This window comes from Chinchilla lanigera, unplaced genomic scaffold (assembly GCF_000276665.1).
Source record: "Chinchilla lanigera isolate Chin_1 unplaced genomic scaffold, ChiLan1.0 scaffold00083, whole genome shotgun sequence".
Lineage (NCBI taxonomy): Eukaryota > Metazoa > Chordata > Mammalia > Rodentia > Chinchillidae > Chinchilla > Chinchilla lanigera.
This window is the reverse complement of record NW_004955484.1, coordinates 8329848-8349224: the sequence shown is the minus strand read 5'-3', so window position 1 is coordinate 8349224 and position 19377 is coordinate 8329848. Positions and strand designations below refer to the sequence as shown.

General features: G+C 43.7%; 3 protein-coding genes across 6 annotated transcripts in view; 2 read left to right on the top strand and 1 right to left on the bottom strand.

Moving 5' to 3' along the window:
• The window catches only part of Slc7a6 (solute carrier family 7 (amino acid transporter light chain, y+L system), member 6), a 48307-nt gene extending 34590 nt beyond the window's left edge, over positions 1 to 13717 (top strand). The window contains exon 11 of one of the 2 annotated variants that reach the window (XM_013503922.1): positions 13654 to 13717. The gene's annotated coding sequence lies outside the window, so the exon portion shown is untranslated. Of the gene's footprint in view, positions 1 to 8937; positions 8957 to 13653 lie in introns of those variants that run through there. The other variant, XM_005403582.2, reaches the window with a different exon arrangement.
• Prmt7 (protein arginine methyltransferase 7) overlaps positions 1 to 19377 on the top strand; it is a 53039-nt gene that overhangs the window by 3241 nt on the left and 30421 nt on the right. Inside the window, exons 1-3 of one of the 3 annotated variants that reach the window (XM_005403584.2) lie at positions 9213 to 9334; positions 13654 to 13768; positions 18628 to 18664. In XM_005403584.2, the coding sequence (XP_005403641.1) occupies positions 9238 to 9334; positions 13654 to 13768; positions 18628 to 18664 (249 nt within the window). In that variant the 5' untranslated portion in view covers positions 9213 to 9237. Of the gene's footprint in view, positions 1 to 9212; positions 9335 to 13592; positions 13769 to 18627; positions 18665 to 19377 lie in introns of those variants that run through there. The other 2 variants (XM_013503916.1, XM_013503917.1) reach the window with 2 other exon arrangements.
• On the bottom strand, positions 449 to 9166 carry Slc7a6os (solute carrier family 7, member 6 opposite strand). The gene is made up of 5 exons (XM_005403583.2): positions 8958 to 9166; positions 8572 to 8841; positions 3838 to 4044; positions 2898 to 3018; positions 449 to 1871 (listed from the first exon to the last, which is right to left on the bottom strand). Exons 1-5 carry the CDS (start codon positions 9147 to 9149, stop codon positions 1753 to 1755), a joined length of 909 nt encoding a protein of 302 aa, XP_005403640.1. The 5' UTR covers positions 9150 to 9166; the 3' UTR covers positions 449 to 1752.

Here is a 19377-nt window from a genome sequence, read left to right as displayed (position 1 = left end):
ATGCCTATAATTCCAGCACTGTGGGGATGAGGAGGGGGGGCGCTGAGGCAGGAGTACAAGTTCAAGGCTAGCCTGGGCTACATAGTGAGTTCAATGCCTGGACAGGGACCCTGTCTCAACAACAACAGCAATAAATTACTGTTTTATAGTGGTATAATCAGATTGCAAGTGATAACTCCATATAGCTAATGGCTACTACTGCACAGTGTAGATATAAAACAAATCCCTGCAGAAAGTTCTGTGGGACAATTTTAGAAAAACAAATGGTAACTCACAGGACAGCTAGGGTTTGGGAAGGAATAGGGAAAGAATTAACTGACTAAAGAGATAGAAATTCTGGTAACAAAACTAGTTCTGTTGATAGTATAGTCCACCCTCCATACCTAAGGACTGCATTCCTATAGTGAAACAGCTGTGGATGCAAAATATTTGGGGTAAAAACTGCATCTGTATTGCACATGTACAGGTTTATTTTTTTTCTTGCCATTATTCCCCAAACAATACATATATAACAATTGCATAACATTTACATCATATTAGGTTTTATAAGTAATCTGGAGATGACAAAATATATACAGAATGTGCAAGGGTTATGTGAAAATACATTTTATACAAGGGACTTGAGAATCTGTGGGTTTTGGTATTCACAGGAGGTTCTGGAACCAATCACCCATTGACACCGAGGGATGATTATAATTTAATTTTGTTGAGTGCTATGAACAGTAAACAGTTTTAAATAGAAACCCAAGTTCAGGATGTGCTTTCTTTTCCTTCCCTTAAGTCCTTACTAAGGTTAATTCTGAAACTTTTGCCACACTAACTGCCCTTCTTTTTTGTGGGGTGAAAGTATAGAAGAAAAACACCTAAGACTCAGATTTAAAGGTTTTGAGCTGGGCACAATGGCATGTGCCTGCAATCCCAGCATTCAGGAGGCTGAGGCAAAAGGATCAGCATGAGTTGGAGGCCAGCCTGGGCTACATAGTGAGTTAAAGGCCAGCCTGAACTACATAGCAAGACCCTGTCTCAAAAAAACAAATGTTCTAAAGAAATCATTCGTTTCAATGTTCAAAAGGAGTTTTTTTTTGGTTTTTTTTTTTTTTTTGGTTTTTTTTTTGTTTTTTTTGTTTTTTTTTTTTTCAAAAGGAGTTTTATTAAACAGAGTAACACATTCATGCGTACTATTTCTTGGCACCATTGCCAAAAGATGACAGGAATCTTTATACTGTTATCAGAGTAACAGGCCAGGAGGCAAGATAGCTATTAACATCACAGCTCAGATTTTCCTTCCTGCCCTAAAAGCTGTTACTATCTAGACTGCTGCTGCAGGGCACCCACTAACCCTTCCAGGTGCCCACTATCAAGGAGAAGAGGCTTTTACTGGTGGCAGGCAGTCAGGTAGTAAGGTAAAGTAGAATCTTACTGCTGATGAAACTGAAACCTCTCTTCCCCTTTTGGCTTTGCCACAGAACTAGAGTGCCAGGAACAATGCCTTGTGGAGGAAGTGAGAGGAACTTTCCATTTTAGAGAATTTTTTTCCCAGACTACAGCCAGTTCTGATTGACACCAAGGGGCCCTACTATGCGTGGAAAAGACTTACTCTATTAGCTTAAGTTTTCCACGTGCTGGGATGGTACTGCTCAGAATGCTTTTTCCTTCCATCTCTTCAGCTAGGAATCCTGGGAGCACGTCACCAGGCCAGTTAATCCTAAGCACAGAGCCCTCTTGGGTCTGCGCATGGGTAGTATAAGACCATCAGTCTGAATCCAGGTTATCATAGCCAAACTCCTTCTGTACATGCAGAGGGTACTTGTGCCAAATCTGTTGCCTGCTGCCTCTTTCTTCTTCACTCAAGCTGTCGTATTCATCAGAACCTAGAAGATAACAGCAATGGACTCTCACTATATGATTTTATAGGCTACCAAAGAGCCCCTTCCCTTCTCAAAAACGTCTATTTATTTTTTTTGTTCTCCATTTAAAAATACTTGCTTAATAAAGAACCTTTGGAATACAGCACTTCTTTCTTTTTTTAAAATAATTACATTTCTAGCATCTAAACAAAGTTAACATTGGTGTGTTGTTACTTCCCCCATAGGACTTTATTCCATTGTCTGAGTAACTGTTCCTTTATTATAAGACACCAGGAAGTGATTTTTGTTGGCTACACTTAGAGGAATGTAGCAGTCACCAGAGAAACTGTGTTCTTTCCTTCATCTTCTTCTAGGTACCATGTCAATACTGCATCTTCCTCAAAACAGCTGGGCCAGGCATGGTAGCACAAGCCCGTAATCCTAGCACTTGGGAAGCTGAGGCAGTAGGATCGCTGTGAGTTTGAGGCCAGCCTGGACTATATACTGAGTTTAAGGTCCACCTGAACTACACAGGGAGACCCCATCTCAAACAAAAACAAACCAGCTAAAAATGTAGCAATCTTGGGAGGTTAGATAAACGACTCATGAAAACTAGTCCCATCCTACTAGTGAGCCTCTAATAATTTTTTTTTTCTTGGTACCAGGACTCAAACTCAGGACCTCACACTTGCCAGGCAGGTGCTGTGCCACTGGGTTATATCCCCGGCCCTCTCATAATGTCTTGATGGAAGCAGGGAAAGGGACAAAAGGCGACGTGTTTTACTTAATCCCAATCACTGAAGTTGGTGCGGTATTGTCCAGTTTTCTGGGAAGAAAATGAGGCTCAGTAAAGTCATCTGCATAAGATGCAGGTAGGCAGTGGCAGAACTAAGGATCTGAACCCCACACCCGACTGACATTACATTCTCAGCAGTTCCTCTGGAAACTGCTCAGTGCCACAGAAGGGAAGCAAGCTGAGCCAGACATACTGATTATGCCGTCACCTTGGGCTTGGGTCTACCAGTCCCTCCCATCGAGGCTGCCACTCACCTCTGGAATCTTCATCTTCATCGCTGCTCTCCTCTTCTGGGTATTCATTGCGCCAGTTGCTCTCACTGTTCTCATCGTCTTCATCTTCGTACACGTCTTCTGGTTGCTCATCATCATGCACCTGCACATGTCAACACAAACATGAATCTAAGTCAAAATGCTCTTTGAGGGAAGCTGTTTGCATACCAGCTTGGGGAGATTCAGGTAAAGGGACCATGTGGAAAAGGAAGGCTAGGAGTTGGTTTGGCTCTGCTACACAAGAAACTTGATTGTCTTATGCTGTGAGGGGTGATAGTAGCCTGCCTCTATCCAGAGCCAGCTCAGACACCACACTCCAGTGCCACCAGATGCAGGGTAGAGAGGAGCAACAGCTCTTAATACAAATGGCAGCAATCTTCAAATTCCTAAAGGGCAGCCACAAGGGAGAGTGATTACATGGGTGCCGCCAAAGGTCCAGCCCAAAGCTTGAGAGTAGGGGAGAAGGGAAAGCAGGAGTAGGTAGGGGGCAAGCAGTGTCCAGTGATGGACACTTGACTGCAAAGTTATGGTTCTAGTGCAGGTGCAGGATAAGGTACTTTTCTCCTAGTGTCAGTGTGACAGGTGCTATTCTTCTCACTAATCATGTTAGGATTTAAGAATAATGGCTTTAGGATGTTAGCTTTCATCAAGGGGTTTTCTCCTTTCAAGATGTAATAAAAATGTAAGTTGGGTTTGGTGGCACATACCCGAATACCAGCACTCAGGAGGCTGAGGCAGGAGAATCTCAGGTTTAAGGCCAGCCTGGACTACATAGGGAGACCCTATCTCAAACCAAAAAGATACAATCCTTTTGAATAGAAAAAAGAACTAAAATTTTTTTCAAGAGTGGAGCCCGGTGAGGCAAAAGACCCCGAAAGAGCTTAGGCTGTCATACGCCTTTTCTCCTCATGGGCCCTCTTACCAGTTCCCACTCCTGGGTATAAGGCTGCACAGAGAGGATGTTCTCAGTCCACCCTGGAGTGGCCGTCTCCAAGCAGTAAATGTCATACACGTAGTCATCATGCTTCTGTTTCTCCTCGCATCCAGCTCCCGGTCCATCGTCAGATATAGTTAGCCACTCACGGATCAGCTCTACATTATTGCAGAGGATCATATCTGGGTCAGATGTCTGTAATGAAAACAAATGATACACACAACTCAAAACATGATACTCCAAGAGAAGGAACAAAACCTGGGCGAAGGAAGGCCCACAGCTCTCCCTGGTGTGTTCTAGGTTCTTGACTTTTTTTTTTGGTACTGGGAATTGAACTCAGGACCTTGCACTTGTCAGTCAGGCGCTTATGCCACTGAGCTATCTCCCCGGCCCCTAGGTTCTTGCCTTACTAGTATATCTTTTTTTTTTCATACTGGGAATTGAATTTAGGAACTTGCGCTTGCCAGGCAGGCACTTGTGCTGCTGAGCTATGTCCCCAGCACGAGTATCTTAACTAGCTACATGTTACCTGTTTTCACATAGAAACCTGTAAAATAGGCATCCTGTTCTTTTGTGCTTGGCTGAGACAGACTTATGGGAAGACTGGCCTGAGAAGGGGAAGCAAAATGAGCTGGCCAGTCGTGCTCTCAAGCTCGGTCAAACCTGCTTCTATAAGTCTTCTCTGAGTTTCTTTGATATGATGCTTTTCCCTTGGGAATCCATTGGCTGATCCTGAAATGGGTTGGCATTTTGTGGGGCCTCACAGAGGCCAAAGGCAAGTGCTGGTGACTACTACTGTCATCATCTGACTTGCCTTATACTGACATCTTGCTTTAATCACAAACTGGACTCACCTATAATATTTCTACCAGAAAGAACAGCTTAAAATGAAATGTCCCAGGAGAGAAGGGCCCAGGTACAATGTGCTTCACTGCCTATAGGGTGTGTCCAGGGCCTAGGAAGCACAGGTCAGTTTGGAACCAGGGGGACAAGTCCATTACAGGAGGGCGGCAGCTTAAACCGGACACCACATGAGAAAATGTGGAGCATTCCACACCGAGACATGTAAGGGAGACTGATGCGGATATTTACAGGCTAAGGAGGAGTCTCCCTTGCTCCAAAGTCACAGAACTAGAGATAGAGATACAAGTTTTTGCGCAGCTTTGCAGCCACTAAGTTACTTACAAGATTAACATACAGAAAAATACCAAATATTATTTTATACTCAAGTAGAAAAACCAGCTTTACTCTAGATAACTTTGGACTGGAGTAAACTGAGTGATGCTGCCCCATTTTCTTTTTTTTTGCAGTAGTAAGGCTTTCATGCTTGCCAGGCAAGCAATCTACTACTAAGCCAACCCCTCATCCTCCCATTTTACTTTCTAGGCTGCCGTATGTTTTCAAGTCGCCTATCGTATATATATTACTTTCAAAAATGAACAAGTCAGTGTTGTTTGTATGCTTACCTGTATTATCGATTATACTACATTTAGCATTTCCTACTGTTAAACACAAACCAGTACTTTTCCAATCTTCAGGGCTATCAATTTCATTTTTGTTTACTTATTTTTTGCAGTACTAGGGATTGAACATTTGTACCAACTGTATCCTCAGCCCTTTTCATCCCCCCTTTGTCATTTTGAGATAGCATCTCACTAAGTTGCAGAACTGCCTGGATGCAAACTTGTGATTCCTCCCAGAGGGCTGAGATTACGGTCCTGTATTGCAGGCCTGGCTTAGCGTTATCAATTTTAATAGGCCAGTTGTATATATTGATTTTTTATATATTTTTAGTTTCCATATACAGTATTTTAAGGAATGTATCATTTCCTGCATTGGAAAATGGGGATACAAATATGTGTAAGGCCAGATGTGGTGGTGCACACCTGTAATCCCAGCACTCTGGAGGCTGAGGCAGGAAAGTTTGAGGCTAGCCTGGGCTATGTAGTGAATTCAAGGCCAGTCTGAACTGCATAACAAGACTCTGTCTTTAAGAAAAAAAAAGTATGTGTAACTCATAGGGATTTTTGGTGAGGATTAACATGCATGCTGGGCAAGCACTCTATCACTGAGCTACATCCTTATTTTTTTCATCCTCATTTTTTTCTTTTGGTGTTTTTTTGAGATAGGACCTCACTAAGTTGCTGAGGGTGGCCTCAAACTTGTGATTCTTCTGCCTCAGTCTTCCAAGTAGTTGGGTTTACTGGTAAGTGCCACCATGCCTGGCTTATTTGTTTAAAATTTAAGTGAGGATCAATTGAAGGAGAAACCCACTAAAATGTGACATGGAATTATCACTAATTTAAAATTGTGTAAAAAAAAAAATAATTTTAAGCTGGGTGTGGTGGCACATGCCTGTCATCTCAGTACTTGGAAGCTGAAGTAGGAGGGAATTCAAGGCTAGCCTGGGCTCCACAGGGGGTTCAAGGACTACATACTGAGACACTGTCTCCCAAAACACCCCAAAATCATTAATTCAAAGAAATTCTTTAGATATTTTAATCCATACATAATAATTTATATTTTAAAATAGGCCACAAACTATTTTTACATGCAAACATAATAATTTATATTTTAAAATAGGCCACAAACTATTTTTAGAATTCCCAATACATAGACATGCTATTTTACTATAGTCTGTAAGTTATACCCTTGTCAATAGTGCTATCAATTACCTGTTCCCTGCTAGTCTAGTAGACATAAAACCTCAAATATGCTTTAATATTTTTTTTTCACGATATTTATTTATTTGGTCTTTTTTGAGACAGGGTCTCACTATGCAGTTCAGGCTGGTCTTGAGCTCACTTTGTAGCCCAGGCTGGTCTCAAACTTGCAACAGTCCTCCTGCCTCAGCGTCTTAGTGCTGGGATTACAGGCATATGCCACCACACCCAGCTTGCTTTAATTTTAAATCCATATTTACTTATAATTACTCTGTGCAAACATTTCTGATGTTTTCAGCATATATATTGCTTTATTGGGGAAAAAAAAATCTCTTAATACCCTTCATCCAGTTTACTTTTTTAAAAAATAAAATTGAGTGAGCTGTTTAACCTGATTTGACTCTAGTGAATGCTGGTTTACTTTTAAAAACCTATCACCTGAGACTGGGCATGGTGGCGCACACCTATGATCCTAGCACTCAAGAGTGTGAGGCAGGAGGATCGTTGCGAGTTTGAGGCCAGCCTGGGCTACAAAGTGAGCTCAAGGCCAGCCTGAACTGCATAGGGAGACCCTGTCTCAAAAAGACAAAAAAACAAAAAGCCCCAACCCCTCCCGCCAAAAATCTATAATCTGGGCTGGGAATGAGGCTCAGTGGTACAGTGCTTGCTCAGCATACCTAGGGACCTGGGTTATAGACATTAGGGTCAGATTGCTATCTAGTTATACTAGCACCATAATTAAATACTGTTTGCTCATTATTTTGAAATTAAATTCTTAAAACTTTATGAATGATTAAAATGATGGATCTGTAAGTTTATCAAGGAGAAACATATCTGATGTTGAGAATTTTCTGTTTCTGTAGTTTTACTGCATGTGGTAGACTGTTTTGGAAGTGAGTGAAGAACAAACTTAGCGAAGGTAATGTAGTAGGAAAGGCACTGGATTAAGTGTGAGATGATCTGCATTCTAGAAGTATATCTGCCTCAGACTTGGTATGGTACCCAGGACTAGTCCCGTAACCTCTCTTGATGAACTTCCCTGTCTGCTCTATATCTACTTTGCTCCAGTGATCCTCCCATCTCAATTAGGGTGAAAGGCAATGTCCTTACAAATTACCTTATAGAGTCTAGCAAGCACTCCTCCCACTCAACTCCTTACTGCTCTCTCCCATCTCACTGGACTGTAGGCACGCTGACCTTGCAAACATCAAACCAAATAGGCTTCAGGTCTTTACACTTTCAGGTCCTCTGCTCCACTGTTCGCCTCTCCCCATGATATCCCCAGTGTTATGGTTTATATTTAGGTGCATCCCTCCCCCACAGCCTCACATGCTCATAAGTTAGGGTTTGGGGAGGTGACTGGATCATGGGGTGTGACACTCACCAGTGGATTAATTCTCTGATGAGTTCATGGCTAAACGTGATGTCGGGAGGTAAAGCCTGTTGGGAGGAGGTGGTGCATGGAGGGGAAGGGTGTACCTCCCTCCTCCCTTGGTCCCTGTTTCTTGCCACCAGGCCTTGAGGTGTTTTCCCTCTGCCAAGCCACCCTGCCTTGGAGCCCGCCGACCACGGACTGAAACCGCTAGGCACTGTGAGCCAAAATAACCTTTTCCTCTTTTAACTTGCTGGTGTTGGGTATTCTATCACAGTAACAAGTGATTGATACCCAGGCATTCACCTTCTTCAAATCTACTCAAATGTCTTCTTTCCTATGAGACTTTCGTGGAAATGGCACTGCTCTTTTCCTGCTCCTTCTTCACCAGCCCTTACCACTACCTGACGTTGAGTTTACTCGTTTCATATTTCCCTTCTCTACCGGAATGCTGGTCCTCACTGCTGTCTCCAAAGAATTTAAAAACAATACCCAGCACATAGGAGGCACTTAGTAGATACATGTACGGTAGAGTGAAAACCCAGATCAGTACAATGAGCCAAGCAGGCCGGATGAATTATCCATCCCTAAGGTTACCGAGTGCAGCCTCTTAGTCATGTCCTGGTATCAGATACATTCCTGGGACTATTGTCCAGGGACACCCAGTGCCCATAAAGTGATACTCACTTTGCTGGAGTCAGTAGAGGCGGCCTCTGGGTCACCTTCCTCGTGTACCAGGTCCAACAGCTGGAAGCCTGAGTCCCCGGGAGCTTCTGAGGTCCCTGGCGCGTACTCCAGGCTGCGGGAGGTCCCCGCCGCTCGGCGGCCAGAGACCACCCGGTAGCGGCCCTCTTTCCTGATCTCGCTGGCTGTGGCGCGGAGATTGCGGCGAATACGCTGCTGGCTGTCCCGGTAAGGGCGCAGGGCAGCCCGCACGAGAGACTGGATCGGCTCCTCCTAGAGGGGGGGACGTCAGTAAGAGTTTGGAAGGGTCTGTAAGGGGGCCCGGGGGTTTAGGGAATCGCAGCAAAGCCTTAACATCCTTCTGTACAGACTGCATCCCCGTCTAATACCTGGGAGCGCACGGTGGCCACCAACTGAAACACATTATTCTCCGCCGCTCCGTCCAGACGCTTTGGTGTCTCCTCGGCAACTGACTCGACCTCATCTCTTCGGAGACGCTTGCAAGCCAACACCAGAGCCTCGGCGGGCTCTGCGTTACGCTTCCGCTTCACCCGGAGCACCGCAGTCCTGCCGGCATCCATAGCGGCTGTCGCGAGGCACTATGGGAAGGCGCGGGGAGCGAAGGGAGAGTCATCCAGTTCCGCTGTAGGCACGCCCTCCACCTCCGGCATGCTCTGCGGGCGCCCTGAGGTTCCCGCCCCCGCGCACCCTCCCCGCGGCAACATGGCGTCGGCTCCTGAGGCAGAAGGAGCGGTCCTCCCTGCTGGTGAGGCGCTTGGCGTACTGGGAAGGTGGGGTCGTATTTAGGGTTCAGCCAGCGCCCTGTCCTCACCCCTAGAGCTCCGGCGGAGGCGCCCAGCGTGGACGTTCTCCGACGCCGAGTCATGCGTCTCTTTGGAACCTTTATAGAGTCCGCGTGGGGCGGCTCCGAGCGCGCTCGCTGGCGGGAGAGCTGAGCTCTGAGGCGGCTCTGGCTCCGCAGTCCAGCCAGGTGCTTGCCTTCTCTGGGTCCAGGGCACCACAGCGTGGGCCCTAGATCACAGCGCTCGTGCCCAGCGCGTCCTGTCAGCCACACAGACCCATACCCCAGGCGTACTTAGCTCCAGCCTTTCTATTCAGGGAACTCTGATAGCTCGCTTTTCTTAGTCACTGTTCAGTGTAGTTGGAATCCAGTCTATTTACATACTAGTCAGGAGTAGTCTTGTAAGTGTGCACCCTACATAGCCATAGTTCTGCTTAAAATCCTTGGGTGGTTCTCTCTGTGTGTCCTTAGAGTAAAATTCAAATGCGAAGCCAAAATGTCCGGTGGAATTTGCAGAACCCCCCTTCCTCTAATCTATCGTTCCTTCTTTTCTAAGCGCTTCACTCATTCAGTCTCGTTACATTTTAGTTACGTGTCTCATTCTTTCTCCCAGCCCATTTTTGGAAAAGTTAGAGTAAGGATTCCTGCTAAATTCAGCAGCCACAGTGGTGTAAGTCCGTAATTCCACTAACTGGGAGTCTGAGGCAGGAGGACTTGGGAGTTCTAGGCAGACCTGGACTTAGCAAGACCCTGTCTCAAGATAAAGATAAGTATAAAAAAGGGCTGGGATCTCAATGGTAGAGCACTTGCAGAGCGTGCACAAGGCCCTGGGTTTAACCCCCAACACCTCATAATAGTAAAAGTTACTGTTCCCCAACTTTTACCCTAGTTTGTCTTACAGATACCAATTTAAAAGCTGTATTCCTCAAAGAAACTTTCCGTAATCTTGTACTCTACATAGTTCCCTGTGCCTCTTCGTTTTTGCACCCAAATAGCCTGTAACTGTTTATATTCCCCCCTCTCATTACAGTGTAAACTCTTGAAGGACAAGGACCTTCTCTATATAACAATATATATAGTGGTGGCACCAGTCCTTAACACTATGCCTGGTTTTATTGAAGGTATTTAGTAAGTTGTGAATGAATGACCAGAATATCTACTCTGAACTCTTGACTAATAATGCTATTAGGTTTTGGCAAGGTGGCATCCATTTATTCCTGGTATCTACAAGGAATGTGAATTTATAGCTCTTGGAGAATGAGAAAAGAGTCCATGCCAGGGGCATCCCTGTAATCCCAGCACTTGGGAAACCAAGGCAGGAGGATGGCTTCAAGTTCAAAACCAGCCTGGATTACCTAGTGGGTACAAGGCCAGTGTGAACTAAAGAGCAAGACCTGTCTCAAAAAAACAAAAACAAAAACAAATACCACCCCCCACACACAAAATCCCTAGGAGGAGGCAAGGCATGGTGGCACATGCCTCTAATCCCAGTAGTCTGGGAGGCTGAGGCAGCAGGATGGTTGTGAGATTAAGTCAAGCCTGAGTTACAAAGTGAGCTCAAGGCCAGCGTGAACTGCATAGCGAGACCTTGTCTCAAAAAAAAAAAAAGAAAAAGAAAAAAAGACAAAGTACAAGTTGCAAACTCATTAGTAATATGAACTTGGTGAAGCATGACCAATAATTTAAAAAATAAAATAGAATGTATGGAGGGATTTCCCTATTAGGCAGTTTCAATATTTTGTGTAACTTTCAGTTTTGTATACATGTGTATATTGATTCTCAATGTAGAAAACAGTATGTTTTCTACTGGGGTTCTCAGGACATTTCAGAATCACTAAATTAGATGATAGATATATTAAGATTTTAGGAGCAGAGTTTTACCAAAGTCCGATTGACAACTTTTAACCAGGCATTCACAGCCTAGTCTTTTCAGAAAAGATTGTTTTTCCATAAGCTTCTCTAAGAATTTACTTAGTAAAAGCCGGGCATGGTGGTGCACCCCTGTAATCCCAGCACTCCGGAGGCTGAGGCAGGAGGATGAGTTTAAGACCAGTCTGAGTTACCAAGCGAGCTCAAGGCCAGCCTGAACTGCATGGTGAGACCCTGTCTCAAAAAGACAAAAGAAAAAAGAAAAAAAATCTTTAAGAAGATTTAGAAGCGCAGTGTTTCAGAGGATGGAAGCGGGGATTGTGGAACACTTGATTTCTGAATAGGAGACTAGTAGCAGCAGAGCCTAGACCTGCTAAGGAATACCATCAAACTTGGCACTGGGGTGCTTCTCTGCCTGCTCTAAGTGGATCTTTTGGGAGACAAACCATACAAAACATGACTCTTGTAACATTTTATTTATCTGAAGCAAAATATTTTAGATGAGGGAAGGTTTTAAAAATTTTTTTTTGTTTTCGTTTTTTTGTTTGTCTTTTTTCCGGTATGGGGAATCGAACTCATGATTTTGCACTTGCCAGGCAGGCGCTGTGGCGCTGAGCTAAATCCCCAGCCCCGGTTTTTTAAAATTTAAGACTAAATTTTCGATTAGTTAAGAAGTTGTGCTTTGGATCTAAAATGTCCTCCAAAAGGCTCATGTGTTTAGGGTATTGGAAGGTGATTGGATCGTGAGGGCTTTAATTAATGAATTCATAGTTTGATGCCGTTATTGGGAGGCGATGGAAGCTTAGGAGGTGAGCGCTAGCTGAAGGGAGTGGGTCGTGGTGTGCCCTTAAGGACTACTTTTCTCCGCCATGCCCTTCTACCCTCATATTTCTGCTTTGCCACAAGCCTAGAAACAACAGAACCAGCCAACCTTATGGCTGAACCTGTGATCCAGATAAGCCTTTTTGCCTTTAAATTGTTATTCTTAGATATTCTGTCATAGCAAAAGAAAGCTAGTAAGTGCAGAGTAATTATAAAAAATAGCAAAGTACAGTGGCACATACCTGTAATCCCAGCTACTGGGAAAGCTGAGATTGTAGGATGGCAAATTTGAGGCCAGACTAGACAATTTAGTATTTCTCTGTCTCAAAAGAAAAAAAATTTAAAAGGGTAGGAGTTGTAGCTCATAGTATGCCTGCCTGCTGTGTGCAAGACCCTAAGTTCAATCCCTAGTACTACCGAAAAAGCACAAAGAATGTGAGTACCTGTGTTCACACTGATTTAATGAAACACTACATTTTGAAATCCACTGTGTAAGCCTCCTTGATCCTGTCTCTTTCCTTTTACTATTAGGAGTAGCCATATTCTCCGCTGAGCGTGGTGACACATGCCTGTGAGCTTGTAATCCCAGAACTCTGGGGGCTAAGGCAGGAGGATGGTGAGTTTGAGGCCAGCCTGAACTACAGAGTGAAAACCCTGTCTCAACCCCCGCCCGCCCTGCCCCCACCCCCCGCCAAAGTAACCACTAGTCTCATTCTCTGGTATGCCTTCTAGTGTGATCTTTGAAGAATATTATACATTTATTGCTTCATTTACATCTTTAGGAATTTTTTGTTTTTGTTTTTGTTTTTTGAGACAGGGTCTCACTATGTAACTCAGGCTGGTCCTGAACTCACTATGTAGCCCAGGCTGGCCCTGAACTTGGGCAGCAATCCCCTGCTTCAGCCTCCCAAGTGCTGAGATTATAGCGTGCACCACCACTCCTGGCCTAGGAATTTTATATAGATTGAATTATTATGTGCAATGTGTGATTTGCCTTTTTTTCATTCAGCATCATATTCCTGGGATTATTTATGTTTGAATGTGGCTGTGCTTTATTGTTTGGAGTAGACAAAGCTTCTCCTTGTTTGACTTTCCCTGGTGTAGTTTTCCTTATGCTAAGTGTTTAGTATATTGAGGCAACACCATGCCATCTCTTCTTGCTCTCTTTCTGCTAGTCTTTTGTTCAGGTTTCCTTTCTCACTTTTACCTGAAGACTGTACCCAGGTGAACCTCTGAGGCTTATTTGACTCTGTTGGAATCTCTTAAGTACTACCATAGTTTCCAGACAGCTATATGGATTTATTTATTTATTTATTTTGGTACCGGGAATCAAATTCGGGACCTTACGCTTGCCAGGCAGGTGCTTGTACCACTGAGCTATACCCCTGGCTGGATTTATTTTGTAATGTTAGGTGCTGAATATAAAAATAATTCTTGCTGGGAAGATTACTGATTAAATATTTGACATTTTTGTCAATTTCTTGATTATATTTCCCTTTTTTCTTGTGTCCTGCCCTTGATGATTGAATAGATTTCTGATCAAATCTGTCCCTAAGAAAGGAACTAGCACAGATTGCTTTTTTGTTCCAAAGCTGAGGAGCTGATTGGCACCATGAAGGTTTTCTTCGGGCGGACGAATCCAACCACAGGATCCATGGAGTGGCTGGAGGAGGATGAGCAGTATGATTACCACCAGGAGATTGCCAGGTAACAAGGGTTGGTTCACAGTTGGGGCTGTAGCTTGCTGGGGCACTTGATTTCAAAACAGACACCTTAGAGTCTGATATGGTATGAACTAGGTTGTCACCCAGTCCTTAGGATTAGGCAGGTCTGCTTTGCCAGGTAGGTGTGTAGGAGTTAGGCAAGTGCAGACATCATGTCGCAAGCAGTCTTACCAGACAGTCTCAGAGGATCTGATTAGTGGAGCAAAGAGGACGTAAGATTCACTAGTAGTAGAGTTTATGAAGTTTAATTTTTGTGTCAGTAAAACTATGACATATTCAGTTTATAGTTAAATTTTCTTGAATAAAAAGTGAAAAATACTTTTTTCTCCCATAGAATATTTAAAGTACTAGTCGTTATTTAACAATCGTTAAGTATAATCAGCTTGCCAACAGTTGTTTTAGGACTATGGATACCCATTAAAGAAGATACAGTTTCTATTCTCAAGGAGCATACAGTTTTATATGTAAAAAACAGATATAAAAAAATTACAGCATAGAGAGATAAAGGCCTATGAAATGGGCACAGCAGTTGTAGACACAGCAAGAAGCAGCTGGACTGGGTAGGATGTGATGTTTGAGTAAGTTCATTAGCAGTACGTTATTGCCGGAGTACAGTGCGGAGATAGGGCTGTGTGAGAGAGGCTCCTGAAAAGGTTGTCAGGGGTCACTGAAAGGGTCAGAGTGAAGTGCAGGAAGAGGAGCATGAGTTCAAGCCCAGGCTCTGCCCCTTCTTAACTCTGACATAGGCCAACCTGTTTAACTTCCTTGAGCCTTAGTGTAGTACCGCATACTTCATCCAATAATACTCATCTCTGGGCCGGGCTGTGACTCTGTGTTAGATGGCTTGTCTTCCCTGCATGAGGCCCTGGCTTCAATCCCCAGCACTGGGGACAAGGGCTACAGCATAAGGGCTTAATAATAGTACTTTACTTCTAAAGGTTTTTTTTTTTTTTTTTTTTTTAATACTTCTAAAGGTTTAGGGCATTATTTCTTGAGTAATTAGTATGTTAAGTGAGAGAAAGAGGATCAAGTTGGATTTCAGAACATTCACTGAGAGCAGAATGGGAAGGAAAGATCATGTGGGTGGGTATCTCAGTCCCAAAGCAGACACAGGGAGGTGGAGGTAGGAGGAGACGGTTTTGACTTTGGTAACTCAGTGGATGCAGTGATGGAAGGAGAGAGAAAATTTGAGAAACACCAAGATTTCTGGTTTGAATGGGTAGATGGAGCCCTTGTTCCTGAGAGGGAAAACACAGGAGAAATGGCTGGTGTTCGGAAGGGGTGGTAGTGCAGATGAGGCATTTTGGGTGGGAATTCCAGATGGAGGTGCCAGTATGTAGATAGAATTGTGGGTCTGGAGACAGAACTGGAAGTAGTTAGTGGACTTGAAGCTGGGAGGAGATTGCAGGCTCTCAGAGAGGGCGAGGGATGCGAAAGGCAGAGAACTAAAGAAGGAACCCTGAAGCAAAGTCTGTATAATTTAGTAATAGTGAGGTCTTCCTGAGGAGGAAGATGTATATGGTACAACTTGCTTGTTTTGCTCCTAGCCACCCTGGAGTGACTGAGGAGGCAGAAGGAGGACCAAAAGGGAATAGTGGGCAGAGTAGAAAGAAGATGGTTTCAGGAAAGAGGGAATGTCCAGCAAAGTCAGAGGCTGCTAAGGTCCTGCATGCTGATGACTGACTTTAGCAGCAGGAGTAAACTGCTGCTGCTGCTGCTGCTGCTGCTGCTGCTGCTGCTGCTGCTGCTGCTGGTGAGGCAGAGTGATGTTAGTGGAGTAGTGGGGCGTGAGTGGCTGACAAGGTGAGGAAGATGGTAAGTGACATACCTCTTAAAATGTGGGCGGGAGACATACTTTTTTATATAAGGATTTGGGGGGGTGGTTCGTTTTTCGTTTTGCTTTATTTTTCAGCCAGGGTCTTGCTTATGTTGCAAGGTGGCCTTAAACTCATGGCAGTCTTCCTGCTTCAACCTCCTGAGTGCTGGGATTACAGACATGTTCCACCACACCTGGCTATTTTGTTTTGTTTTTTCTTTTTAAACAGGGTCTCGCTATGTAGTTCAGATTGGCCTTGAACTCACTGTTTATCCCAGGCTGGTCTCAAACTCTCAGCAGTCTTCTGCCTCAACGTCCCCGAGTGCTGAGATTACAGACATGTGCCACAACACCCAGCTGAGGGAGTATAGTTGCAGGATTGCTTCAATCTGTGTTTTCCTAGATTGTAATCCTAATTAGCTTCAAATAAACATACTTTTTTTCATTCTTGATTTTATTCTCACTCACTGGAAGAAAAGATCAAAAACCATATAAATATCCATCAACAGGGTTAGATTAACTCATTAAATCTACACAGTAGGGAGGCCTGGTGTGGTGGTGCTCGGCTGTAATCCCAGCACTCGGGAGGCTGAGGCAGGAGGATCGCTGCAAGTGCGAGACCATCCTGGGCTACAAAGTGAGCTCAAAGCCAGCCTGAACTGCATAGTGAGACCTGTCCCAAAAAGGGGGGAAAAAAAAAATCTACACAGTAGGGTGCTATACAACTGTTTAAAAAATGACAAAAATCTGTATTTTCATCATTTCATCCTTATTTTACTGGCCTCCACAATATAACTGTGACCTCCATGATATACTAAATAAAAAAAGTGAGTGTAGAATTATATGGCTTTTGTGTAAGCAATAAGAGTAGCCAGGTGTGGTGGCATACGCCTGTAATCCCAGCACTCCTGAGGCTGAGGCAGGAGGATTGCCTCAAATGTGAGGCCAGCCTGGGCTACATAGTGAGTTTAAGACTAGCCTGAACTATATAGCAAGACACTGTCTCAAAAAAAACAAGTAAAAAGAAATAAAGACAAATGTATAGCCATGTGTGGTGTGTAATGCCTATTATGCCAGCACTTGGGAGGCAGAGGCAGGAGGATTGCTACAAGTTTGAGGTCAGCCTGGCCTATATAGCGAGACCCTGTCTCAAAAAAACCTAAAAAACCAAAGACAATTGTGTGTACAGTATTGCTTGTTTTTGCAAAAAGAACCTGGAAGGATTAAACTGGAATCTAAAAAAAATTGTTACCTGTGGAGAATGCTAATGGGGTTGAGTGGGTGGAGGGGGTAGAGATTGAAACCTGTGCCTAGCGTATACTAGGCCAGTGCTGTACTGCTGAGCTATGCCCAGTCCCTTGAGGATAATTCTTATTATAGTTTTGATTTAAATAGAGTTTTACATATAAAAATAAAATTACATATTGAAAAAGCAGACATTAAAATGGGGAGGAGGTGGGCAAAGGCAAAAATAACTATAGCTGGATGTAGATCTAAAAGGCTTGGTATGTCATTAAAAAAACAGAGAACAGAAACCATTCTTTCAGGCCGGTGCTCCTCAGAATGTTAAAGAAACACTGCCCCTGTCACAGTTGTTTGGAGTGAGCACTGCTTCAAGCACAGTTTTCTGCATTCCAGCCCAGCCTTCTGGATCAGAATCTTAAGTATGTCCTGAAAACTTGCATTTCCAATAAGCCCTGCTGATTCTGGTGTTGACCCAAACTAGAGGGTCTTGTTTCACTGAGAATGCCTCAGCTCTCCTCTGTAACTCCCAGAAAGCATGTTTGGGCTGAACCTATTCTTGGTACTCACCCTGATCATACCATAGGGTTTTCTTTTCTCTCTTTTTCTTCTCTCTCCTCCTTTCTCCTGTCCCTTCCCTCTCTTTGTGGTGCTGGGGATTGAACCCAGGGTCTCACACATTCTACAACTGAGCGACACCCAGTCCCCATTTTCAAATTAGAGAAATATTGCAGTAGAAAATATGGATAGTTCCCCCTTTATATTTGGTGAACTCTTTCATTGTCCCTGAAGATGTGATGTGAGGTGCTGGGCATGATGACCCTCATATACATTGCAGGTATGTGCCTTTCCTTTCCCAGTTCCTCTTCCTAGTGTTACCACCATGGGCATCCCAAAGGTAGACATACATGCAAGGTCAGGGCAAGGTGTTGGGCATATCGAGTATGAGTAACATGCTCAGGATGCTAGTAGCTGTGGGGTTATTGTGACAGGTCTAACTACTAGAGCACTTTTTGTTCTGAAAAGAAAATCTGTGTCAAATTTTTATCTGCAATACTACAGAGTAATAGCTTCTAACTCTACTAAGATAATTTAAAATGGGTGCCATGTTTGTTTTGTTCCTTCTGATTGAGGGATGTATTCATATATATGTGTATCAGTCAGGGTTTTACTGGAGAAACAGATATAACACAGGATATACAAATTATAAGAAATTACAAGATTAGCTTACGACGGTCAGCCAGAGAGTTGTATCGGAAAGTGTGCGGAGGGTGTCTGCACACTGAAGACCGAAGGAATCAGTCCAGGGTCTGGAGTTCACTGCAGTGTTCCGTGCAAGTCCGTACCAGGAGGCCGATGAGTCTGCGACGGAAAACTGAAGGATCGAAGGTGGAAGCCGAAGAGTCTGCACTAGAAGCCAGGAGACAAGTCCAAGCTGAAAGTGAAGACTGGAGCTCCTCCAAAAGGAATGGAAGTACCTCTGTCCTTCATTTCCCTTTTATAGGGTGGCTCCTCTACGCCCTAGGGTGGCTCCTCTACGCCCTAGGGTGGATCCTCTACACCCTAGGGTGGATCCTCTACACCCTAGGGTGGATCCTCTACACCCTAGGGTGTCTCCTCTACACCCTAGGGTGGATCCTCTACACTGTAGGGTGTAGAATTGTTGAGCCAAATGCTGAACCATGTTCAGTTATGCTTCTAAACTTCTCAAGTTGACATAATCAATCAACCACTACAATATGAAAACTCTCAAAGGTTTCTGACCTGTTTTTTTGTTTGTTTAGGTCCTGCTATGCAGATATGCTGCATGACAAAGACAGGGTAAGTGTAAAAGGAAGCCATTATCTTGATGTAACTGTTCAAAATTTTAGATTGCAAGAAGACTCCAACTTCTCCTGGGGATCATGATGTGAGAATGATGATGAGAAGCAGTATGATATTGTGGTCACGAACTTAGCTATGAGACTGACTCTTACCTCTGATTCTTTTCCCTTGCCCCCTGTTTTATTAAGATACATTGACAAATAAAAGTTGTATATATAGTGATACCTTGGTTGTATAACTCATCTTACTCCAAATTTATGTTCAAACATTGAAAAGTTTGAAAACTGAATATACTTTGTCCATTAAAAAATAGTGGAAAACCAAATAATTGGTTTGAGGCCCAAAAATTATACTTACAAATTCTTTTTTCCAGGGCTTTAACAAATTTCACAACAATTTCTTAACTCTATTGTAGATCTCAATTTTCTTAGCTTTACTGCTCATACCGCTTTCTATGGAGTCAAAGTAACAATATTTTATGCAGATAAAGCATCAAAAAGAAAGCGCATGGTGAGTGTAGTGATGAATGTTTAAACACACTAACACAAGCACTGTGTGTTGTCTGTGCAGGAGTGGCACTTAGACTAAAACATCGTCTCGTGTCTGTGGCAAAACACGACACTTGACTTACTCTCAACCCATATGGGTTTTTTCAAGTTGGATTTTCAGTTCACTATCAAGCAGTTATGAACACTCAGCAGATTTTTTTG

Excerpts from the sequence above, each read along its gene's own strand:
- Slc7a6os (XM_005403583.2), bottom strand. The coding sequence starts at position 9,149 with ATGGATGCCGGCAGGACTGCGGTGCTCCGGGTGAAGCGGAAGCGTAAC. Across the intron at positions 3,019-3,837 it reads ATACCCAGGAGTGGGAACTG|GTGCATGATGATGAGCAACC; the intron begins GTAAGAGGGCCC and ends TGACATGTGCAG. Across the intron at positions 1,872-2,897 it reads TGAAGATGAAGATTCCAGAG|GTTCTGATGAATACGACAGC; the intron begins GTGAGTGGCAGC and ends GTTATCTTCTAG.